The sequence below is a fragment of the Podarcis erhardii genome, assembly GCF_964252035.2.
Source record: "Podarcis erhardii genome assembly, chromosome: 1".
Lineage (NCBI taxonomy): Eukaryota > Metazoa > Chordata > Lepidosauria > Squamata > Lacertidae > Podarcis > Podarcis erhardii.
The window spans coordinates 62,050,771-62,076,662 of record NC_138497.1 but is presented as its reverse complement, the minus strand read 5'-3'; the positions used below and the strand labels follow the sequence as shown (position 1 = coordinate 62,076,662).

Sequence of the window (25,892 nt, the reverse complement as noted above, 5' to 3'; positions counted from 1 at the left end):
AGATAAATAGCACAAACTTTTGGGAGGCAAAACAACAGAGGGTTGTTTGCAGTAAAGCTTGCAAAATTCTGCACTTCTTTTATAATCTGCATATATGCAAATAGTATTCAATTCTGGATTTCTGTTTGCAACTTGTAAATCCTTTGTGTTTTGTTGTTACCTTTCTTTTAAAGCTACAATTCCATGAATCACAACAAGATAATTTTGTACCCTCATCAAAACTGCAGTAACTCTACACTGACACTCTACAGTGAATCAATTACAAGAGGCAAGGGAACAACTTACCTCCATAATAATGATAAAAGCCATCTTGGCAGCCAGGATGTGCCAGAACTGCATTGTGTGTGCATATTTCCTCTCATGGTCTGGTGGATATCGATAGTCCCTGTACCTGTTGAATACAAACATGTAAAGGTGAAGGGCCACATTCAAAGGCAGACAGATTACAAGCTCAGTGGCATTTACATTCAAATACACCTGTCACTTAAGAAGCCTTTCGATCCTGATCTTAATGTTTTGCTTTATTTATTTCTTTTCAGGACATGGCTTTTGTAACTGGTTCAGTGTCCCTCGTTTGCTCATTCATAGCAAAAGCAAACTGTAGAGCACATGCTAGCAGAGCTTTCAGCTATCATAAGGTGATGTTTGGATAGGTGGATCATGGAAGAGCATAAATCAGGGAACAGAAACATAAAACAAGACGTGATGTAGGAAAGTTGTTCAAACAAAGCACTAAAGCTTAAATGGTACAAACAGAAGCCTTGGGCTTTAATGGGAACATGTCCTACACTTCTACTGTAGATTTCCATGGCTCATTTATAGCCAACAGGAACAGTCCTCCTCACATGCAACTCATGCAAATGGATAGCACAGATATAAAGAGAGCTGCATGTATAGCCCCACGCCTGAGGCAGTGTGAGTCCTCCTGCCCGCCCCCCCCTTGAGCAACACCTTCCATTGACAAAAAAGGCTCCCTCTTCCAGAAGGTATCTGTAAGCACACTGGGGGCCAGGAGGAATTACATGAGCTCCAGGGTAAAGCTAAATGTGTGGTCTTTTACAGCCATGATGCCCCTTTGCATGAGAAACATGCAAAGAAGGCTAATGCTAGAAATGATTCTGTAGGCACCTTGTAGTGAAAAGCCATGTGGAATCTTGTGTGTTATAGTAGCCCCATTCCAAGAGGTGCACTCATCAGGGAATAGGGTTATCAGGAATGTCATAGTGGTAGCACTGGATAAAACAAAATGTTGAATCCATTCCTAGCTAATTACATATGAGTCTTCTTTTAAAGGAGACTGTAAAAAGTCTCCATGTGATACAACTCCCCTTTCTCTGAACTCTGATATATGCATTTTATTTTAGGTCACCTCTCCAGGTGAGACAATCACAGAGCTACTATTGAAAACTGTAGTTCTGTGTTGTGGGCCCCTTCTTCCCCTAGTGACATGTTAGAGAAGCAGGTGACATGACATCATTTTATTTTATTTTAGCTTTTCCTGACACACATTACATGTTACTGAGAAAGGTGGCAGGGGGGTTGCCAATATGGGGTTGCAGAGACACCATGATCAGCATTACATCTACTTCTAGAGTGAAATTACTTTAAATTTAAAAGTGAGAATAAGGCAATGAAAGGTTGTAGTCTTTACACTTCCTTACTTCTGTCCTTTGGGCTACATTTGTTCTTTTCCCCCCTACTACCCTACTGGTAATATTGCCACAATTACATCTTGCCTTCAAGATGACATAAAATTACATTCCCTAAAACTCATATAATAAAGCAAATGTCTTATTCTGATGGCTAAAGGGCCCCTCACTTCATCTTATAGAAGGCAACAGTAAGGAGAAGAATTTAATGATCAAGACCAATATAACTGATTTATTACAGAAATCTACTGCAAAAAACCACAAACAAACAAACAAACAAACAAACACACACACACACGTAAAAGGGGTTAATTGCAACTAACCTGCAAGTGGAAAAGTTTTCTGGGTTTATGTCAGGCCTGTTTTTATCAGGAAAATCTGAGGTTTGAAATATGGAGAGGCTGTCATTAATGTATCCAGACATGGGTGAAGAAGGATCCATAGAGTAGGCATAATAATAAACCAATCGAGGGATCATATCGGATGTGAAGGCAACAATAAATGCCTGCAGGAAAGAAGTTGGATTATATGTTAAATGTTTCATTCACAGGAAATGCAAAGAAATGAACAATGTATCTACAGTGGTGCCCCGCAAGACGAACGCCTCGCAAGACGGAAAACCCGCTAGACGAAAGGGTTTTCCGTTTTGGAGGCGCTTCGCAAAACGAATTTCCCTATGGGCTTGCTTCGCAAGACGAAAATGTCTTGCGAGTTCCTGCGGGTTCCCCCCTTTTCCTAAGCCGCTAAGCCGCTTATCAGCTGATCCTCTGATAAGCCGCTTAACAGCTGATCGCTAAAAGCCGCTAAACCGCTAATAGCGCTAATCCGCTAAGCTGTCAATGGGCTTGCTTCGCAAGACGAAAAAACCGCTATACGAAGAGCCTCACGGAACGGATTAATTTCGTCTTGCGAGGCACCACTGTACCTTTGAATACTAATCCATGCACAGATACGAAGGTCACCAGCTGACCTTAAACCACTCTTTCTCAGCCTAAGCTACTTCACAAGAATGTTGTGAGGATATCGGAGAAGAAGAAAAACCAGGCATGCCACTTCGAGCTCCATTGAAACAGGGATTGAAAAGTGTCTATTTATTGATATATGTAAAAACATAAGAACAATGGTGATTTATCAGATGAAAACCCTACCTAGTCCAGCAACCCATTTCCCACAGTGGTCTATCAGATGGCTATGTGAAGCCCACAAGTAAGACAAGAGCACTTGCCTGTTCCTATTCCACAGCACCTAGCATTCAGAGCCTCTGATGCTGAAGGAAACCTGGATATACAACTGGTAAACTTAACTGGAACCATTATTGATCTGCCAGTGCTCTATGATCCTCTGCCAAGGCTCTCTTCCATGTACCTCTTCCATCTGGAGTATGACAATACCTTCAGAGGAGAGGGCTTTCTTGGCAGTGGTTATAAAGGATCCTTCCCAAAGAGGAAGGTGCAATCATTTAAATGCCAGGCAATAGCACATTTTAATTGATTTAATTGAGCAATCATTTAATAGTTCATTTTAAAGCTTTCATCTGCTGCTTTTATCTTTGTTTTTGTATTTCATTACATTGATCTTTTATGTTTAGTGCTGCCCTGAAATCTAACCTGACAAAGCATGGTCCACAATGGAGGCACCACTATGGATGCTTTGCCATTCACACTTCTGCAAAGGTCAGGACGAAAACCAACATTTATTCCACTAATTTTAATGAAACTAACTTTAGCTGAATTGGGGTCCTGTGCTTTACATATTACAATTTCCCTTAGAAAAAAAGTGATTATGTTGGAGTGCACCAATTAGCACCTTCTTAGAAATTCGGTTCCCAGGATCCCTGAAGTAAGACATGAGCTTTAAAACAATGTGTACTACCATACACCTTCCAATCGGCTTAAACGTACACCCAAGCCTCAGCAAAATGCAGGACCAGCTGTATGGATTCTAATACAATAGCAATTCAAAGAGGCACAAAACAAGGATGCCCACTGTCTCCCTTCCTATTAATCTTGGCTTTGGAACCTCTAGCAAACCGAATCCAAGCAGCCACAGACATCAAGGGAATGGAAATAAAAGACAGAACCTATAAATTAGGGCACTTTGCAGAAGACCTGATGATCACAACACCAGACCCCATAACACAGCAACCACCCTAACCAAAGAACTCAACACATTTGCAATGGTGTCGGGCCAACAATTAAACATTGCAAAATCTGAGGCCATGTGTTTCAACATCCCCCTCATATCCAAAAAGAATTTCCCCCAATCTCTCTCACCACCAAGGAAATATAACAGGCGAATAGAAAGCGAACCCGCACAAGTGGCACTGACACAAAACCCCACACATACACTGAGTACAAGAATAGAAGCATTACCACACCACTCTACTCACTGTCCCCCTCCCCCTCTTTTCTTCCCAACCTAATACTGCATGCAACACTAATGTCTCACAACAAATGAAACGGATCTGTAGAAAACACAACTTGAAAAAACAGGCAATGCACATATTTTTGTAAACTAAGAAATCACACACACACACACACACACAGAAAACTTACATTTGTGACAACAGACAAGATAGCCATCCCATTCAGAATTTCTTGCCAGACTCCTATGCTATGGGCTTTGGCTGCCACTGGCCTTCTAAACTGCGTTGTAAGCTTCCAAGAATCAACTCGAATTTCCAGGATATTGTTCATCAGAGCAAGTAATGGAGCCAAAGGAAAAGAGGCCACAAATAAAGTGATAAATCCAAACTGGATAACTACATGAAAAGGAGAGAGAAAAATAAAGGAAAACATCTGAATGAAACCTTAGAGAATTTACATTTGAATTAATTGTGAATAGTAAACATACATATAAGAATATTTGTGTGCAGCTGTGGATGCAAGTACATGGTATGAATCAAAACAAATGTAGCAAGTATTCCTGGGGAAAAAGTAAGCCTAATTCAGAAAAAATGGTAGTTATTTATTAAGAAAAATAATACAGAGACTGAAGATGAAGAGATCAATTCCAGAATAAGACTGAAAATCTTTTCCCTGAAGAAGAAAAACCCTAACACAGAAAAGGAAATTCTACCTCTTCCTTCAAGTCTTTCACTCAGAGGCTGGAAGCCAACAACCTTCCAGATGTTGCTGGACTACAGCTCCCATCATGCCTGACCATAGGCCACACCGACTGGGGTTTATGGGAGCTGGAGTCTAACAACATCTGGAAGAGCACATGTTCCCCACTCCTTAGTTCTCATGACCTACCATAGACTGCAGTCAATCTTAAGCATGCATGATCAAAGCAACAGCATAGTCTTTCTCTCCGCCTCCACTTTCTTCCCTTTTCTTGGTTGATTTCCCTTGACTGAATTTTAGATTGTAAGCTCCTCAGGGCAGGGTCTCTGTAAGTGCCATGCATACTGTTGGCATGGTATTCACGCTAAATGATAAACCAAGAGTTTGTGTGACTTTAGCTGTGTTCCAGCCCCATCCCTGGCCTAAAAGCCTTCATGGCAGTAGTGGCTGGTGTGGCAGCCATCAATGCTCTCCCAGCTTCCAAACACACTTACAGGACGGAGAGAGGCTAGGAGCATGGTGCTATGCAGTGGACCCAACCCACTGCTGTTGCCATTATGTGCCTGCACAGTGCCTAGTTTGGTGCTGGGAGGACAGTGGTGCCCCACCTAAGCCACTACTCTGGCCACTACAGCTTCATTGAGACTTTATTTCCTTGCAAGTCACTGCCTCTCCATGGCTGTCAAAGTGAGCATGGGTGGGAGAGAAGGGCATTTTATGAGGTAATAAAATTTTAAATGGGGAAGAAGGGGCTACGATTTGACAAGCTGCCCAGTGAGAATAGGATAGGGTCTAAAAACAGAATAATAGAATGCATATTTACCTTTACACTATAATCTTCTCTGCCCCCCAGCTTTAAATTTTCATTTGGTAATACAGGTGTCCCCCCTCCACTTACGCAGGGGTTACGTTCTGGGCCATCATGCACATAAGTGAAATTGCATAAAGTGGGAAGCACCCTCTAAAATGCCTCGAAATGCTCATTTTTCCATGCTTTCTAGCTCCCTCTCATGCTCTCTCTCTCAATACAACTCTCTCTTCAACTAGTGTAGAAGCTCTGGGGCCAGCTGGAGGCTGGAAGATGCGTGGGGAGGCTGAGCAGCCTAAACAAAACCCAGCTGTGTCTCAAGTCTCTTTGGGGCTTCCTCCGCCCTCACTGATGTCCTCTTTGGGCTCTGTGAGGGTCTCCTCATGAGCAATGAGGACTCTCTCCCGCCATTTCCTGGTATGATTCTATTTAGAACATGGGAAAGTGGGGAGATGCCTGTATGGTCCACAACAAATAAAAAAATATTTCGCTCTATGGTGCTTTCAGATAAAGAGAAAACCCAAAACATACTTTATTCATTACTGCAATGAATACCAACTCAAATCAGCACGTCTGCTTTTAGTTTCTTAAAGGCTAGCACACAAAACACAATGTAGCAGCCATAACAGCACTATTTTAGAACAGATTTTCTTGCAAGCTACCATATGCCATCTGTTGGCTGCTCTGTGAAATCACAACAGCTGTTGGCTTCTTATCTTCTGCTCTCTGTAGTCATGCTCTGTTTCTGTGGTAGCACATTGTGACAGCAGAAAGTTCATGTCTTTCACTGTACAGAATGGGTCAAACTGCAGATACTGCTGTGTTCAGATAAGGCAGGGGTTTAAGCCACATGAAGTCTGTGCTGAAAGCTCACTAAAAGCAACGTAATTATTGTTGTGAGGCACAGCACTGCAGCAAAATTTTAGAATATATTTTTTTAATGGATATTCTACATTTTGTACCCAAGAAGTTGATTCTTTTCCAATACTTCACAGCTTGGCAGCCAGAAGTTGTTATTGTTTATATAGTGCCATCTATATATAAGGTGCTTTACAATGAAAAGGTTTGACAGGTCCCTATTCCTAGGGGACAACCACTGCAAATGCATGTACAGGTGTATATGTAGTACTATTAGTTCACATAGTCTTTCAGCCAAGAGACATCAGCTGAGGAATATGTATTAGCTCCATTCAATTGCACAGAAGAAAAGCAGCTGTCAGAAACTTAAAAAGCTCTATACAGAGGTATTTTATAACCATTCCTTGTGCTTACCCATTTCCAAGTACTCATAGAATAAGCCCAAGGCTCCAAAGTTCTGCAGATCATGGTCCTGCTCCCATCGACTGTATAAATTCTCAGGACTGCTACTGGCTTTCCGACGGCCCCACCAATTCCGGATCCAGCTGTGGGTTGGGGTAACAGAAAACACAGGATGGGGCAGGTTGCATAAAAGGTACAGCATTGAAGTCAGAATCATGTCCCATATGGTATGACACCAAAAGTGTTTACAAAGTATCTCTCCCATAAAGAAGACTACCCAGGGTTTAATACAGGGTGGGAAAAGTCCAGATTACAGGGCCACTGTAGTTCTATGTGGGTGTTCTAAATCACACAACACACACAATGCATCTGCAGTCAAATCACCTACCATCATCACCCCTACTGTTCACATACTGGGGTGAAAGTCTGAAAAGAGGAGCTTGGCTCTTTGTGTGTATGACAGTGCCATGATTTGTAACCCTGATCTCACAGTGCTCCAAATCAAAGAGAGACCATGTGTGTGCAGACACTCCCTCCTATAGCACTGATTCAGGTGCCTAGGAATGCTCCCTCTTTTCCAGTTCCATAACCATTGCCTACATTTTAAATAATTTTCTCTCATGCTGCAGTAAGAAGTTTCTGCAACCAAAATTAATATCGTTATGCCTTTATGCACTGACTGCGTTCACTGTTGAGATGCATAACGCAACCTATTCCCCTCTCTTAAAAATGAAACTTACTCAACATGAAGGCATCACTTACGGTACAATAGCCTCTTGGATGTTGCCCCATATCTGTTTGCCAGCCATGATAATGGTAAGCTGTGTTGTCAGCTCTATCAGGCATCCTGCAGGATCACACTAATGAAACAAGGGTGGTGAGAGGAAGAAGCAACACGTAATTGGTCTTTCCCTTGAAAACCACAGTGTTAAAGTAGAAGACAGGAACTCTTTACTAAGTAGTAAAAAAAGAAAGCGAAAAGAAAGAAAGCAAAACCACATGGGTTTAAACCTAAAACTGCTTACCTACAGAGCAACTGTTCTTGATTATGCCGAGAAATTAAACTGACTACAGCATTCATTATACTCCTCAACCTTACCCCAAGTTGACACCAAAAGCCAGCAGAAAGTTTCTGCCAGAAAAAGAGAACAGCAGGACCAAAAAAGAAACTTTCCAGTGCTGGGCTTGCCATCTTTTGTTTTAGGAAAACTAAGGCAATGAGAATTGGTTAGAGAGCTGGGCCAGGGGTGAGAGGTTGAATTATGTGTATACCAAGTACTGATGTAAAGCGCCTATTTTTAATATTAAAAAGCCAGCAGCCAAACATCTGACTGGCTGTTTCAAATCAACAGGCGACCCCTCATTTCTGTTCCTGGGCATGTGCAGCTCTCTTCTGTGCCCACCTCCCAATTTTACTTCTGTCAGGTTTCTCATTCTTGCCTTCTCTTCTTACCCACATTCCTCTGACAACTCAACCCAGGAAAGTAACCTGTTCCAACCTTCATTCCATGGATTCTCTTGGGCAGCAATCCTTCTTCTCAAGTTCTTGGCTCCTGCCTTCTTCTGCCATTCCCCCCCCCCCCCATGGTCTTTCTGACTTCTCTGTCCCTTTCTAAGATCTGAACACCTCAACTAACGGCAGCCAGAGACTCAGAGAAAGGGAGCTAGGCTGACTTGCTTCCTTTGCCTACGACCCAGTTAGCTGTACAGAGGATTCTTATGCAGAGAAGGTATATCCCACTATTTACCTAAGGTCAACTTCTGAGGAAGCCCCCTGAAAATTTATCCATCACATTTTGTAGCGGCAATTTCACTGATAGGGAACAACAGATTTCAGCCAATCAAATCCAGAAGCTATTTCTCCTACCCCACCCTGACATTAGAGTGGCTTAGTCTGTCAGTGGCACTGTCAGCACCATAAAAAAATCCCTTAATACTATATAAATTTATGATTTGGGAAGAAAGGGAGAGACCAAGTCTTAACGCCAGAATGAGAGACATGACTATTGTTCTCAGAGAGCCAGTCTGTTTCAGCAGTTTACTCTTGAGTTATATAATGCAAGGACCTTTGTTTGCAAATAGCACATTCCAAAACATACACTGACAAACACAGACAGGCATCTTCTACTGCATCTTATGTACATTTGTGACATTTTTCTGGCTTTTTATTCAGAATATTGTGCTGTTTTATTGGGCTGTCTTTACAAAAATGAGGGTGGTTGGCAATTACTTCCTTAATTCACTGAAAAATGACCCCATACCTCTTCATTTCTCCAGCGATCAAACATGTATGTGTAGTGACCTGGGTACCCCACAAATTTCCCTTTGAAGAAAGCCACGTAGAAACATGAAGAATAATAGTTGACAAACTGAAACAGGAACATCTTCATGGTGAGTCTGTTCTCGTATTCAAGGTGAGTTCTTGGGATCTCTGCAAGGTCAACAAAATAAACAAGGATTTTTTTTCTTTTCTGCACCATGCACAGCAAACAAGGCTACAGCAAACACTGACAATTTTGAATTTGGCTGAAGCAATGCAGAACTATTAGGTATGAGTAAGAACAGGGTTTCCAAAAGAATACTGCAAGACCATTCACTGCATTTTTATGCCAGCAGAGGGCAGCAGCTATAGATCAGTGAGTCAAGTCTATAGCCTCTCTATGCAAGTGACAGAACTACTGCAGAATTATTCCTATAGGTGAACAATTAAATTCTTTCACATTTAAAACACATTATAATTATTATTCCCACTGTGGAAAAATGAATGCAGATTAAAACATTTCCATTTGCCAGCTAAAATGGGGGATCATCATCTTAGTTCAGGAAGCACTTATTTTAGGATTACTCTAAATGCTTCATTATCCCCTGATAAATTTATCTGAACAACAAACATCACTCTAGTGTGGTAGTTAATGACACAAATGGAATTCGTGGTCCAAATCTTAATTGTAAGGTTTTCAAATTGTAATAAATGCTCACATAAGCAGCCTACTCATATGAAAAATGTAAAATCTGGAGGGGCGAGTCAAGAAAAATGTCAGTTGTGGATGGTATATTATTATGGAAGGGGAGAAACGCTCTTCCATGAGTTCCATACAGTGATGTTACACTCCTAATAAGTAGTTATTAGCATAGTCAAGCCAGCTGCAATAGTGTACAAGCTCTTCCTCATAAAATCACAGGATGCAGCTGTGGATAATCTAGGAACTAAACTACATGATACAGAGGGAGGTCTCAAAAACAGTTTCCCAGGAATGCTAGCCAACTTGACCATATGGAAAAATTGTACAAATATTCAGCTTCTGGTTGCCAATAAACTCAGCATTTCCACCACAGGGACAGAAACATATCCCTGACAATTCTGTCTTTATGCAACATACCTACCCATATCTGTGATCCAGATGGCTATCCTCTCATACAAGAAATTCAGTATCATAATGATGACAAAATTCAGGCATGAAGCAGTGACCGATGTTGCCAGTTGTGGTGTCAGGATACCTTGAATAGGCTGCAAGGTTTGTGCATTCTCCATGATGCTGGCAAAAGCAGCATAGACGGCAAGGCGGTAAACTATCACAGCTATCATACTAGCTATGATCAAAAAGATCTGAGAGAAACCAGAGGGTTAAGGACAATGACATCGTATCAGAAACAGCCTTTGATGCTTTTTACTATATAGCAAGCACGGGGAACCCATGTCCCTACAGCTGTTGATGGACTCCAAGTCCCATCAGCCCCACCCATAATATCCAATGGACATGATGGGAGTTGTAGTTCAGCAACATCTGGAGGACCACCAGTTCCCTAACTGTGCCATATTCTAAGGACCACACTACACATTGAGAATAATAGTGTAGTATGGCCCCATCAGGACTGTATCACTTCAGACTGCAAGAGGGAGGATATGTGTATCTGAAGGCTCATCTGATACTCATCCAATGTATTCTTCTTGCAAGTAAAACCCAATCTTATCAGGGTGAGAGCCAAGGCAGACCCTTTCCGCCTGATGCACTGTTATTTTTGTGTCTTTCAGTTGATATTTGCTACCAACAGTTGTGTGTAATGGACGCAATGCTGTGATAGTTCTGCATCTACCTCCAGGGTCAGTTTCAGAAAGCTGCAGTGGGGAGCTTCTGCTCAACCACTATGACACTTGTGTCGTAGAGTCCTACATGGCTCTGTTTTATGCCCCCATGCTCTTTCTCAAACCGCTCAGTAAGGTAATCTAACCTAGATCTATTTCTCTATGTCATGTGAGTCAAGTGAGCCTCAGCCAATGCCTGGATTTGGAAATGGACAAATGAGGGTCAAGACTGAAGCTGAATCCTGACAAGGCAGAAGGACTGTGAGCAGGTGATTCTTGGGTCTGGGAGACAGATGTTCAGTGTGTTCTGGATGGCACTGCACTCCCCCTGAAGTAGCACACATGGAACTTGAGTGTACTCCTTGATTTAACATTGCCACCTGATGCCTTAGTGGCCTTGTCTTTTAACATTTGCCTGGTTCTCCAGCTGCATCTGTTCCTGGCCAGAACCTCTGGTAATAACCTGGATGGTTTAGACACATTATACATAGGGCAACCCCTCAGTGTTATACACAGGGCTGCCCTTTAAGACTATATAGAAGCTTCAATTAGTGAAGAACTCAGCTGACACAATTTTAACTGGCTCAGCCCAGTTGATTCACAGTATTCTGATTCAGAAATTGTCTCGGCTACATGGTCATAACTGGGACCAGTATTCAAGATGGTGATATGAACTTGTAAAGTCTGAAATGGTTTGGGTCCTTTTCTGCAGTGGTACTCCAACTCTGGAACACCCTCTTCAATGCTGGTAAGCCTTTTGCTGACATTGTAATATTTCTGGTGCCTCTTGTATTTGGCCAAGCATTTCAAAGGGCTATGTTTGTTTTTGCTTTTGTAGCTTTTCCTGCCTATTTGTTTTCAAGGTTGGTTGTTTTTAATTGTGTTTTTGTTTCGTATAAGTTATTGTTTATGCTTATTGTACATTACCCTGGAAACCGCTAGATGAAGGGAAATTTAGAAATAAGTAGAATAAATGTAGTCATGTCTTCAGTCTAAAGTGGTATAGTCCCAACAGAGCAGTAATATTGTCCTTTTCTGCTTAGCTTGTCTGTTAGTACACCAAGCAAAATCATGCAAAGCACACTAGTGGCATGCTGTTTCAAAATCCACCAATACCATGTTACAATTTCATTGCATAGATATGGTAGCATTATAAACATTTGTGTTTATAACACATTATCCACATACTAAAGATCTCTCAATTTTTTTCTGTATTGAAATAGAGAAAGTTGAATTGATTCAGACGTAAATGATGCAATCCAGAACCCAATTTCTCCAGAGTGTTTTAGTCAATAATATATGACTACAGGTGATAGGAAAATTTTATAATCAAGCATTTGAACAATTCAAAATAGGGCAAAATTCCCTTGGTCTACAGACAACTACAGAGACTGATTATCTAGATCTGGTTTCAGGCCTGGTTATGGAACAGAGGCTCTGTGCAAGGAACTGTGCAAGGACAGTGTATCCCTGTTGACTCTGCTAGACATCTTGACAGCTTTCAGTCCACCAAACATGGTATTCCTCTGGACCACCTTGCAGGGATGGGACTTGGAGGTACTATTTTACAATGGCTCTGCTCCTTCCTGGAGGGACTCCTGTTTGACACCTTGGACATTGGCCTGCAGAGTCCCTCAGTGTTCTCTTCTGTCCCCTGTGCTATTTAACATTTACATGCAACCACTGAGAAAGGTAGTCTAGAGTTTTGGGGTTCATTGTCACCAGTATGCTGATGACCCAGCTCTATTTCTCCTTTCCACCAAAATCCAAGGAAGCAGTCTCAGATGCAAACCCACGTGTGTCATCTGTAATGGACTGGATGAGGGTGAACAAATTGGAACTTAATCTAGACAAGACAGAAGTGCTCTTGGTCAGTCAGAAGGCAGAACACGGAATAGGGATTCAGCCTGTGCTTGATGAGGTAACACTTCCCACGAAGACACAGTTTGGGTGTGCTCCTGGACTCCAGACTGAGCATGAATGACCAGGCTTCCGCAGTGGCCAGGAGTGCATTTGCACTGTGCCAACTCCACCCATTCCTTGAGATATCTCAATTGGCCACAGTGACACATGCCTTAGTTACCTCCTATGTGGATTACTGTAAAGCGCTCTAGATGGGGCTGCCTTTGAAAAGTGCTTAGAAACATCAACTGGCTCAAAGAGATATGATCAGATTATTGACCAGAGATAATTATAGGGAGCATAACCCTTTAGGGAGCAGTGGAACAGCTCCACTGACTACCAGTCTGTTTCTAGGCACAATTCAAAGTGGTGGTTATGACCTTTAGGCGCTACATGGCTTAGGTCCAAGCTACCTGAAATCTTCAGGAAAGGTTTTGAAATCTTCAGGAAAGGTCCTTCTCTTGGTCATGCCACACTCCTATGCACAGTTGGTGGGGACATAGTAAAGGGCCTTCTCAGTAGCTGCTGCCAGATTCTAAAACTCCCTCCCAGGAGAAGCTAGACTAGTTCCCTCCTTGTTGTTCTTTCATCAGATGGTAAAAACTATCTTGTTCCAACAGGCTTTGGGGAACTGCTTTTAATGAAAGGGCTGGTGACATACCATTTTTACTGTAACTATTTGCTTGTTTTAAACATATTTAATACACGTATATGGTTTAATTCTATCAGTGTTTAATTGTTTTTTAATTATTATTTTTCTATGTTTTTAGTGATTATTTTTATCTGCATGCTGCCCTGAATCCCATCAGGAGAAAAGGTGGGGTATAAATAAATACAATAATAATAACACAGTCAGTGGTATCTCATAGATGTCATCTTAAAAGTAGGTTCCATTGAATTCAACAGAGGTTATTCCCAGGTATGTGGGTATAAACTGTAACCTAAGTCACTATATTCATTATCATGAATAATGGACAACTAAATAAAGTCAAATGGATTGATTTGGCAGAAGAGAGAGTTATGGATTGTATGCTATACGATTCAGTGTGTACTTTGCATGACACTAAGAAAGCAGAATGTTAGTTACAACCCCTTGTAGCCAGAAGCACAGAGAGAAAGATATTGACAGCAAAAGCATTAAGGCATGTTAAAATTCAAGCTTAAAAAGTGATGCCTTGCTTGTTATGCATTACAGTGATGATTCAAAAGGATGCTCACCCAGAACAACACTGTCGTTCCCGAGATGCAGAATCGTATAGCCTGGCTAGTTAAAGGCAAGTAAGGCTCCAACTCCTGAAACAGTCAAGCAAGCACAGCACATTTCACCTCCCGCAGACATATTCTTACACTGAACACTGCAGAAAGCAACCTCAACCACTGTGAGAAAGCAAACACACCCCAAGAAAATAGTTTTTACACTCCCAAGGAATGCATGATGTAGCACATTTCATCTTATGGGAGAAAGACAGAAATGGAGGAGTCAATAAGTAGATGAGAAGCCAGTCATCCAGAGCTTTTAAGACTTTGCCAAATTTACAAGAAGGCCATTTTTGTTTTCCTTCTCTATGATCTTCTGAACAGAAGGGAGTGAATGCAGTTCAGTTTCCAATATGCCCAAATTACATGACAGGAAAAAAACATGTATGTTTGGACTGGACTAGCTATTGCTGTTAAGTGTTGTCCTCCATTCTCTCAGGTCTTTTCATTGCTTTCCCACTTGAAGAAATGGCTCTTTCATTAGTTGCCACTCTAAGCTGCTGAATTCACGCAGCCCTGTCTTACCCAAAACAAAATTCCAAAGTACAACAAGCTCAGTTTCCCATAGTCATGTATGCTCTTCCTCTTAACCAATTCTAATTCCTAGAATAGCAGACCAGACAATTTAAAAAGCAGTAATTAAAGAACAGAAAAGATTTCACTGTACCACCATCACCTGATACTAGTGCTACTCATGTCTGCAGCTATCTAACCAGGAAGCATCCAATTAACCAGAGTTTCTCATTTCATCCAAGCCAGGAAACTAGGGTCACCACCATCAGTTTAAATGCTATGAGAAACTATGGTTAACTGGAGACTTTCTGGCTTGATTGTTGCACAACACAAAGGGAAGAATGGAAGTAATTTATAACAAAGGTCAATGGTTATGTCCAGGCCTTAAGGCTAAGGTCTATGCTGCTATAAGCCCTTTGCTGCCTCTCACCTGTGAAAGCCAGTGGAAGGAGAGCAAATAGGCAGAAGGGATGACAACAACAAAGAACTGAGCACATTTCAAACCAGGCATTGCCTCTGGAAATGTCTGAGCTCAGTTCAAAATTGGCTTAAGATGTCCTCCAGAAAAGTGTTGTTCAACCGCACACACTCCTCCCCCATTTTGAAGTTCAGTACCATCATAAGTAATAATCTCCATGAGAGCAGATCATAACCCACTGTGACCTAGCTTAATGCTTTAAGATTGATTACAATGTTGCTATACCTGCGGGTTAATAAAGAGGGCACAATTCTGATATAAGTCTATGGAAGTGCAAAATGACTGGTGACCAGCAAAAGTCTCAAATTAGTGTAAGTAACAATGAAATGTAGTTGTACAGTTGAAGAAAATGTTAATCTAAGCACATAGTTTAGCAAATTTGCTTTATCAGTGTTCTTTTCAATCTGCAGATATAATCTTTAGAGCACAGAGGTCCTTCACATTTTCATTGTCTAATGTCACACAGCAAGAACATTCAACTATAATTTGGTTAACCATTGATTTCTTTCATATCTGGACTGCTGACAGGATGTGTACAAATTTCTGTAACCTAGAACCTTGAGAAATAGATAATAGATTATTTAAATGAGAGGGAACAAGGTTTTAGCTTTCTTTTTTTTAAAAAAAATGTAACTAGGAATTAAAGCAAGTGACTTGTAATGATCAAACACATATTTAAGAATGTCAGCACATTTAGACTTCTCATTCTTCATGAGCTTCGTGTACAAAAGGAAATATCTAAACTAGGATAGATAATAATCTGTAATATAAATCAGGATTCCTCTAACTTGTAGCTGCGCTCAGAGGATACCTTCATTTTGTCCCAAAACATTTTTCCAATCCATTGTAAAGATACTGCAAAATCATCAACTTGCTGATTCTAACTGATATGTTTTATTTCCCTTGCTTGCTTGCTTGCTTTATTTATTTATTTATTTATTTATTTTTACTTTCTATTTTCCTGCAGTTGAGCAGCTTTGACAGAAAGGCAGGATAGAATTTAACAAATAAATAGATACATTAATATTACTTACATCCAATGTAATCACATTAACACCAGAGAATTGTTCCTTAAAGCACCAGAGTTCCATCATAAGGATCAGGCTTAGTGAAACAGACATTTACTGCACCTGAAGTAGAATTGTAGCCATTTTGTCTGTTATTTCCCCCCTTTGGTTTAGCTGCCCAGAAACTCACGGCATGCAGATAAAAGCTTATCAGCAATTCAAACACTCAGAAGAAGCACATGCTGTAGGGCCCTAGGACTGTGTTGCTCCAGAATGCAGGTGTGAAAACTGCATATTTGAATGCCTCCACATCAAAAACTACCTATACTTAGAGAACTACTGTTTCAGGGAAAAGGCTAGGTAGAAACTTTCCGTGTTCAGCATTTTGGGGGGTATGGGATAGCATTCAAACATGCAACTGTTAAGCTGTATTCTGAACCAATATAGTCTCAAGGAGAGCAACATAAGCTTTTTTTTCTGAATGGTTGAACCAATTCCTAGAGAAGAACAAATCAGTTAAATTTGCCCTCTTGAGCTCCTGCCTTTCCCTACTGGAATGATATATCTTCTTCTTCTTTGGCGATCACTTGTAGCAGAGTAAGATTGTCTTCTATAAACATGGTTTTAACATTGAGTCTGTAAGTGACTGTGGATAACAGCATTTGGAGAAAGCCTGATTCTTTTCAAATCCATTTTATATCAGTCATTGGATCCCAGATGTTAACCCTAAGCACCGGCAGCTGATTTGTCACCTTGTTCTGAAACATTTACAGAATTATAACTTTCTGGATCATGTCAGAACAACATGCTTGTGTAATGTTCTGGCATAATTCCTTCTTAAGCACTTAAGAGATGGCATAAAAGGTAAAGGGACCCCTGACCGTTAGGTCCAGTCGCGAATGACTCTGGAGTTGCAGCGCTCATCTTGCTTTACTGGCCAAGGGAGCCGGCGTACAGCTTCTGGGTCATGTGGCCAGCATGACTAAGCGGCTTCTGGTGAACCAGAACAGCGCACGGAAATGTCGTTTACCTTCCCGCCGTAGCGGTACCCATTTATCTACTTGCACTTTGACGTGCTTCCGAACTGCTGGGTTGGCAGGAGCTGGGACCAAGAAACGGGAGCTCACCCCGTCGCGGGGATTTGAAGCATTCTGATCAGCAAGCCCTAGGCTCAGTGGTTTAGAGCCACCCGCGTCCCACAATAGATGGCATACTTAGTTTTAAATACACAATGGGTAACTGGATCTTATGTATCCGCCAACCTCCATGTGATTTTTGTCTTCTAATGCTCAGGTTACCTGCGTTACTGGGTTCTTCCTTTTTTGTGTACATTTTGCTTCATACTCTGGCCTCAGTTGGAGTTGTTGCTGTTCCTCCTCAAAATCAACTAGATCCCATTCATATTCAAGTCGAGCTTGCCGACGCTTCCAGAACTCCAAGAAAAGTGTGACTGCAATGAATAGAGTATGGTGCAAACAAAAATAAGAATAAGAAATGTCTAGTAGCAACTGAGCAAAACCAACATTCCCAGATGATACTTTCTCTATTATCATTGTGATGGATTTGATGTCTATACAGTACATCAGTTACATAAAAAACTACTGCAGATTCCCTAGAGAAGCCATTTCTCATTTTGATGGAATTTTTGGAGCTGTGACAAAGTTAGTCAGATTCATTACTGTCTGTATATTTTTGCACATTGAGGGTTGTACCACTTCATGGGATTTGGTGTGCTTAAGAATATGGAAGCGCTGTTCAGTTCCATTGAAACAAATAGGAGCCAAGTTATCTAAAACATGCTTAACTTCCTCTGGATCAAACCCAGTGAATTATTGCACATTTACATATATCATTACAGAATGATATTTATAGCATTCATACTATACTTACAGAGGCTGAGATCTAGAGTTGCTCACCCAAGAATAAAAGCAACTCCAATCCAGCAAAGGTAATATCTGCTAATTCCCCCCTTTCCCCTGCAATCACCTCCCACATAGTTCAGAGCTGAACACTTGGGGGGGGGCATGTGGTGCTGTGGTCTAAACTACTGAGCCTCTTGGTCTTGCTGATTGGAAGGTCAGCAGTTTGAATCTGTGTGATGGGGTGAGCTCCCATTGCTTTGTCCCAGCTTCTGCCAACCTAGCAGTTTGAAAACATACCAGTGCAAGCAGATAAATAGGTACCACTACAGATGGAAGGTTTTCCATTGTGCCAGAACTGGTTTAGTCATGTTGGCCACATGATCCAGAAAGCTGTGGACAAATGCCGGCTCACTCGGCCTGAAACGAGATGAGCGCCACATCCCATAGTCACCTTTGACTAGACTTAACCATCCAGGGGTCATGTACCTTTACCTTTTACTTTATGTTTACAGAGGGATTCATGAGGGAGTCGTGAGCTCTCCCTCTTTCCCTTTCTACCAGAAGGAGCATCCCATGAGTGAACAGTCACTCACAGGACCAAAGTCATAGTCTTGTTGTCAAAAGTGCCATTGACTTGCATGCACTATGAGACAAAGCTAAAGCTGACCCACATGGCTTGAGTGTTATTTAAGTAGCACTAACAAATATACTCACCCCAGATCCCCATAAAGATTGCAAAAAAGAGGGTCGCCACATTATCAAACAAATGGGAGTACTGGGGAAAAAACACAAATTAATAATTTGAATGAAAACAACCATGGAAAAGCTATATTTTAAAAACAAAAATTGCAGCAATGACTACAGACCTCTGAAGACTCACACGTGGAGTTCAATCTCCAGTAATCACATTTTTGATCACATAGAGGGCACATGATAATCTTTCCCCCAATTTCGGAGTCACATATTTCTTGGCTGAAGGGGACAGATAAAAGTATTTAATTAAGCAAGACAGATAAATTGTGTTTTTGTGCAGATGCTGATATTTGACTTTACAAAAGGAATATAGAGAACCCGTTCCCCCTCTTTCAGTGCGCAATATTCAGCAGGGCCATACTCACAATAATGCAGTGGCACATAGTTCTACATCTGGATCATACGTTTAAGCTAATGTTTCTGTACAGTGGCTCACAGGATCACTGCACACAATGTTACAGAAGGCAAGGGGACTCAAGCTTTTCAAAGAAAAAATTGATCCACAACAATTAGCATTGAAGTGGACAGGACAGCTGTCATCAGTGAACTGGTCATGATTCAATCTAACCAACACGACCATGTTAATTACTCTTACCTACTCATATTTTCATTCATTGTAAATGCACCATACAGGAAACAGATTAATCCAACGATAGCGGCAAAGAACAGCATCTCAGTGTAGAACCCCAGCCAGGCAAAGTAGATTCCAATCCTCTCCCCATAATACTTCCTGCGGGGAAGTAACGTGGAATGGAAAGTAAGGGAATGCAAGAAACAATCATCATCTTAAAAAGGGAGAGGAAAGGGGAGAAAAGCTTGGAAGACTAATTGCAAATAAAGATACAGGGCTAGATTTGGATGACAAGTTTTCAGGCAAAATTTAAAGGAATGCTACTGAGTTGACTGTAAAACAATTCTCAGAATTTCTTGTTCTTATTTGTGCCCTAATTACATGGATAGCTAGTTTTTGCTCATGTGTTGCCCAGCAACCAGATATGATTCTCCCTCCCCTCATTTTGATTTGAAAGCTGCCTTAGACCCTGGCATGAAGCCATGGAAGTGATGATATGAACATGGCCAGTGACAGCACCTTTAACATCCACAGAACGTTGTTTAGCATAATTGGTCAAACAGCCAGTTGGGAATAAGCATATAGAAGCTGAACACCAGAGAAAAGGAATCTAACAGTTCAAAGTACATCCTTTTACAGCTATACATTGACATTGTACCATCACCTCAAACAAAATGAAGCATTTTGTGGTGGGGGGTGAGGGTTACTTGGAAAACAAATCTGATTCTAACATAGGAGGACACTCACTGCAATGAGAAAAGAGGGCTTTACAGTGTGATGTAAAGAGAAACAATATTGACACCTGTACTGGGATGGGTCAAAAATCTCATGCAAAACATTTTTCATTCTTTCTGCTTTTGAACGTTCCAATGATGATCTTGGCACATACAGGTCTCCCAGCTATCTAGCTATATATCTTCATTTCCATTATTAGAAATTGTATCCCATTGGATACCCTCTCAAAGGAGCCCAAGGCAGCAAACAAGAAGGTACCAAAATAACACAGTAGTGGTTTTTTAAAATTAAAAAAAATAAAACAACTAAAAAACAGTTATATATCTTCAGATTCAAGGTTGCTGGAAACCATTTTTTCCAGCCATTAAATGCCTGGTTGAACAGGGATGTTTTAAGATTCCTCTAGAGTGTTGATAATGAGGGAGACCACACACCCCACCCCACCAGGGAGGACAGCCCACAAATGGAGAATGGCCAATGAGAAGGTCCTGTCATGGGTCAGCAACAACAGGGCAGCGGGAAGTGGCAGCACCACCAACAGGCTCTCTCCTGTGAATTGTAGTGATTGAGATAGTGGGCCTTGGGAAAGGTGCTCTTTTAGGCACATGGACCCCAAGCCTTTTAGGGCACTGGTACTAATACCTTGAATTGGGCCGAAGAGCTCACTGGCAGCCAGTGCAACTTTCAGGATTGACAGAACATGGTCCTATCAGGATTCTGCGTTAGCTGCAGCTGCCTGACCAATTTCAAGGTCAGTCCCATGTAGAGGACACTGCAGCAGTCCAAGCAGGAGGTCATTAGATTGTGGACCCCTAAGGCCATTTTACAATTTTTGAGGTTTCCTTGAACTATGGAATAATCTACAAATTAAAGTAGGTATATATTGCAAGGCAATGCAAAAGCTGACACTTTCATTAAGACAAGAGTACCCAATTGCTCACCTGATAAGGTCCAAGGGCTGTTCTTTGAAAAAACGAGGAAACCTTGCCCATTCTCTGTAGAGGGTGTACCTTTCATTTTCACACTTCGGGTCATTCGCCCTCTTCCAGTACTGGCACTGTGTCAGCGTGGACAATGAAATAAAGCAGAAATAAAACAGATCAGTAAACGGCAGCATGTGTTCTGCAACACTGGTTCCTCCTAAATATGTACCAGGATAATATACGTAGAAATTGGAATATGACAGGCTGGGGGCGGGTGGCAACAAATAGCTATTTATAGTATTAAGACCAACAACGTGGGCATTCCTTAAGAACAAGCACACTTAATCTGAAACTTGGGGACTGCATCTCTGCCCGGACTAAATAATATATACTTTAAAACTTAACTGACTGTGGGGCAGCAACAAGCAGGAGTGGGTGGCAGGGAACTAACTACGCTGGCACCCCTGTGGCTTACCAGGAGGGAGAAGGGAAGGGGCAGAGCAACAAAGAAACTGGGATTGTGCAGATGTAGTCCTCCTGCCAGCGTGTCATCAGAGCACAGACCTTCCTGCTGCCTGCCTTCCCCACCCCACCCTGGCAAGTTGCAGTGATTCTAGTGCCAGGAACAGGTTGTGCTTACTCTCCCAGCAATTAAGGCACTAATTATTTTTCAAATTCTCAAACTATTTAGGCATAGAACTTTCAATTCTGTTGTGTTAATATACAAAGTGCTGATCAACTTGTATTCAGGAAACCCTATATCCCATCTTGATCACTGAGATCATCAGGAGCCAGCCTGACTGGCCTCTACCAGAAGCCAGGCTGGTTGCAAGCAGTGAAAACAGTCTTCTAGCAAAGATTCAGCAAACACCCTTGCTTTTGATTCTGATGTTTCGCTTGAAGGAATCTCTACCTTGTTATGCAGGCAGGTCCATGCAACTGCTTAATTTTTTTTGAGCAATTAGGAATTAAAATGATCATTTTGTACTATTTTATATTCTATTGCATATATTGTTGCATTGTATATATTGCTGTTCTTGTTATATCACATGAACCAGCACTGTGCAAGTATTTTTATGAATACATAAAAGGCCACAATTTCCTAACATAGTTTCTAAAAACAATTATTCACCCCATTCATATATAAACTGCTAAAAAGAAAATCCAAAAATGGGCTCCAGTGAAGCACTTGTATGCCGCCAGAGGGCGCTTTGACACTAAACTTTAACCCTGCAGTAACCATCCCAGTTTGACAGCACAGTTGTAATTAACCTTCTTCCCCGCCTCGCTCTTTTCCCGAGGCTTGCACAGGTGTTATGTTACGTTATGTTATGTTGTAAGCAGTTTCCCATAGCAGTAGTCACAATTACAGAGAATCACACATACTATGTCTTCCCCAGGAGGTGTTACTTAAAAACAGATAAACTGAGGTTTGGAAAACAGGGAAGTATTCTGAAATGAATGAATGAATGAATGAATGAATGAATGAATGAATGACAAAAAAAAATACCTACATCATGAAGAGGATAAGCAGCAGTATAGGTGCCATTATTCAAGAGCCGTTTGATTCCAAACTTCTTTTTCCCTTCTTCTGTTCCATATGGACACCTTGTTAAAATATAGAAAACCTAAAAGAGGGAGAGAGAAACCAACCCCACAGTTTAAAATGAATATACTATGATTATCAGGTAATCTACTGGTAATTTTCCTTCGCAACTGTTCTTCACTGCAGTGCGTGGATAAAAAACATTTTCCACACTCCAAAAATAGATATGTTAGTCAAATAAAATTATATTTGACCTTTAAACTAATTTATTAACCCATTACCTTTACAGACTAAAATACTTCAATATAAGGCTCCAGAACATTGAATTGCACCTCATATGTGCTAATGTGTCGGAAGTACTCACAATTCTGTTCCTGACAGACGGGGAGAAAAATGTATTCTCATCTTCAATGAGGTAGAGTTCCTGCCTTTCTTTGCTGAATGGGGCTGTGAAGTAATCTGGTTCTGGGTGCATCACAATTTCAGGCAGCCTAAATGGCCAAGATATCCAATCCAAAGGGTTTTCCGCAGTACAAGGGATATCATTTTCTTTGATGGGCATTTTTATGCTCAGCACTTCAGCATATGTGATCAGAACCTCCCATGGCGCATGAATCTTCACAAAGTAAGTTTTGCCATTGTCAGATTCCTACGAAGGAAATGATAAGATTTGAGGTTAAAACAGGCAATACTTTCATATTCATACATCTATAAAGAAGCTTCACATTAAATACAGATATCATCTATGGGAGCTAGGGCCACTGAATCCATGTGGTAAGCAAAAACAAGAATACTTTGGGTGGTACTGAACTCCTGTGACCTGCCAGTGCAAAGATTTCCACATGGGTAATTAGACTTACTCTCCTTTTTTTGCACCCTCCACTATGAGCATCCTATGCCCTCACTAAATCTGCTCCAGAAGGGAACCCCTGGAACAATTTTTGGGAGGGTGCAGAGTGAAGAGAAAGGGAGAACCTTTCATTACCCATCGAGAAATCCTTCCTCTGATGAAATGAGAGACTTAGTGCTACATTGGACTCTAGCATAAATATTTATTTAGCGTTTACCACCATTTTTAATCCATTACAAGTGTTTCTAGGCGATATACATTTCTTAAAAAAACAAAATACCATAAAGTATAAACATGCAAAATAAACCTTTAAAATATTTTTTAAACTTCAGACCAGAAACAAGCCCTAAAAGGCATATTTTGAACATAATGAGAAAGTGCAGTTTAGAAAGCATGTGCTTCTATTCTATGTCAAGCTGCCCTGTTTGCTGTTCATCTCATTACTCTTCTAGGTATTTGATAGTATTTCTTTTGGACTATGATGTATAAAATGTTGTTACATTTAAATCTCGCTGAAACCAATAGCACTAACTTGTTCTATTAATCCCAGTGGGATTCAATCATGACTAATCATCTACAGGCAAAATGGGAGTACAGTGGTGCCTCGCAAGACGAAATTAATCCGTTCTGTGAGGCTCTTCGTATAGCGGTTTTTTCGTCTTGCGAAGCAAGCCCATTGACAGCTTAGCGGATTAGCGCTATTAGCGGTTTAGCGGCTTTTAGCGGATCAGCTGATAAGCGGCTTAGGAAAAGGGGGAAAAAAGGGGAAAAAACCTGCAGGAACTCGCAAGACATTTCGTCTTGCGAAGCAAGCCCATAGGGAAATTCGTTTTGCGAAGCGCCTCCAAAACAGAAAACCCTTTCGTCTAGCGGGTTTTCCGTCTTGCGAGGCGTTCGTCTTGCGGGGCACCACTGTATAATCAAGACCAAGAGAAACTAGTTGTGCTCATCAGAAGTGGTCCGTATTCTGTCTCCATACAAAACCTTTATTTAGACCACATGCCTGAAGATTTTCTGCATGTACAACTTAATGCTCTTCTAGCCCTTCCCTTTTCCTTTATTGTAGGCCTTTAAGAAACCTCCCACTGATGATAGCCGAAGGATTACAGCTTATCAACAAGATCTACAAAGAGGCTCTATTTCAATGGGGCTACCTTTCTCATCTCCCCATACCCCCGCACAACAAAGGATAATGGGCCCAAACAAACCCTAGGCACACCTGGAATCAGAAGATCTCATAATCAGAGCAATTGCCATACTTTGAGTTAAGAAAGTGAAATTCCTAGGCCTTGAAACTACTCGCTGAGACTTCTCCTATAGAAGCATAGTTTTGTTGCAGCTGGACTGTGCATCTCCTGATCCCAGGTATGTCTTGGGCTTGCCAGGCAGAGGAGCAAGGATATCACTGTAGCGCCTCTCCATGTTGTTAGACACTGCAGGGTTTGGGATGACACCTAAAGGTCACAGAACTTCTCCAGGAATTGAATGCATCACTATTATTTTCTGATCAGCATCTAGCATGCTGTTAACAAACAAATCTTAAACATGCTGCTGGCAGGGAGGTGAAAGATGCCGCAATTCAATCAACATTCTATTTCCTAGCAATTTCCAAGCAGAGTTCTTCATCCCCCATCTAGTTTAAGCATATGTTCAAGAAGTAAGAAGGCACAATAATGCTTCGTTACCTTCTTGTCTTCAGTTTCTAGTTCCAGGCCAGCCTTCTCTAGATTGTTCTCAAATTCTCGTCTCCGTTCCTGAAGGAAAACAAAAAACTCTTTACTTCTTATTAAAATAGTAGGTGCATTTAAATCGATAAATACCTGTTATGTGTCAAAGAAATGTTCTCAAGGGCAGCCCAATACAAAGCACAGTGCAATAGTCTAAAAATGATATTACCATTCTCTTGGTGACACTAACCACATCTTGGGTGAAAAAGAAGAGAGATCATAGCCACCTTAGTCGCCACACTGTCAACTGGCCATGGCTGCTCCCTGGACATCCAGCAGCAGAAACGGCATATCATTTAAAGGGATGTTTTTTCTAGCTAGATGAAAATGTCCCTGCCTTAGGTGACCATTTTACATTGTTTTCTGTTTTATGGTAGGACTATAAATCACACCAACACATGTATAAAAGGCAGTAACTAAACAAACAAAAATAATATTTATCAGCACCTATTTAGAATGACTTGAACAGTTTCCTTAACAGACTTCCTGTTTTATATTGTAGACCCATCCCAAGTTCACCCTCAGGGTAACAGTTGAAGGCAGACTTCAATTTCCCATGGCACAGTTTTATGAAGATAAAAAATAGGCACCAAAGTCCAGTGATTAAAGTTAATGATTCTGAAAGAAGTTTAATATAATGAACAGATAATACATGTTATCTTAGAGAAAAGTTATGCTATCAATGTAAAAAGAAGTTCACTTTCAGATAACAGTGCTGTTTGCTCCTAACCATCAAATAATCAGCAAAGTGATGTTTACAGTGTATGTATTATAATTCAGGGGTCCTCATGCAAGGCTTTCACTTTGTTACGACTCTTTGGAGGGCATCATCAATGGTCTCCCTTTCACATCTCTCAGATGTCCTACATTGTAAGAATGTTTTGCATTTGTGATTACTGCCT

The 25,892-nt window shown here is 41.1% G+C and overlaps 1 protein-coding gene across 8 annotated transcripts in view; it reads right to left on the bottom strand.

Moving 5' to 3' along the window:
- Positions 1-25,892, bottom strand: part of ANO5 (anoctamin 5) — a 69,159-nt gene that overhangs the window by 3,857 nt on the left and 39,410 nt on the right. For 6 of the 8 annotated variants that reach the window (XM_081834665.1, XM_081834667.1, XM_081834668.1 and 3 more), the window contains 16 exons: positions 24,949-25,017; positions 22,778-23,062; positions 22,382-22,495; positions 20,886-21,001; positions 19,234-19,368; positions 18,752-18,857; positions 18,600-18,660; positions 17,322-17,473; positions 14,551-14,628; positions 10,167-10,389; positions 9,044-9,213; positions 7,545-7,642; positions 6,795-6,925; positions 4,205-4,410; positions 1,973-2,154; positions 286-391 (listed from right to left, as the gene is read on the bottom strand). In XM_081834665.1, coding sequence (XP_081690791.1) covers positions 286-391; positions 1,973-2,154; positions 4,205-4,410; positions 6,795-6,925; positions 7,545-7,642; positions 9,044-9,213; positions 10,167-10,389; positions 14,551-14,628; positions 17,322-17,473; positions 18,600-18,660; positions 18,752-18,857; positions 19,234-19,368; positions 20,886-21,001; positions 22,382-22,495; positions 22,778-23,062; positions 24,949-25,017 — 2,232 coding nt within the window. Of the gene's footprint in view, positions 1-285; positions 392-1,972; positions 2,155-4,204; positions 4,411-6,794; positions 6,926-7,544; positions 7,643-9,043; positions 9,214-10,166; positions 10,390-13,986; positions 14,062-14,550; positions 14,629-17,321; positions 17,474-18,599; positions 18,661-18,751; positions 18,858-19,233; positions 19,369-20,885; positions 21,002-22,381; positions 22,496-22,777; positions 23,063-24,948; positions 25,018-25,892 lie in introns of all 8 variants that reach the window. The other 2 variants (XM_081834666.1, XM_081834669.1) reach the window with 1 other exon arrangement.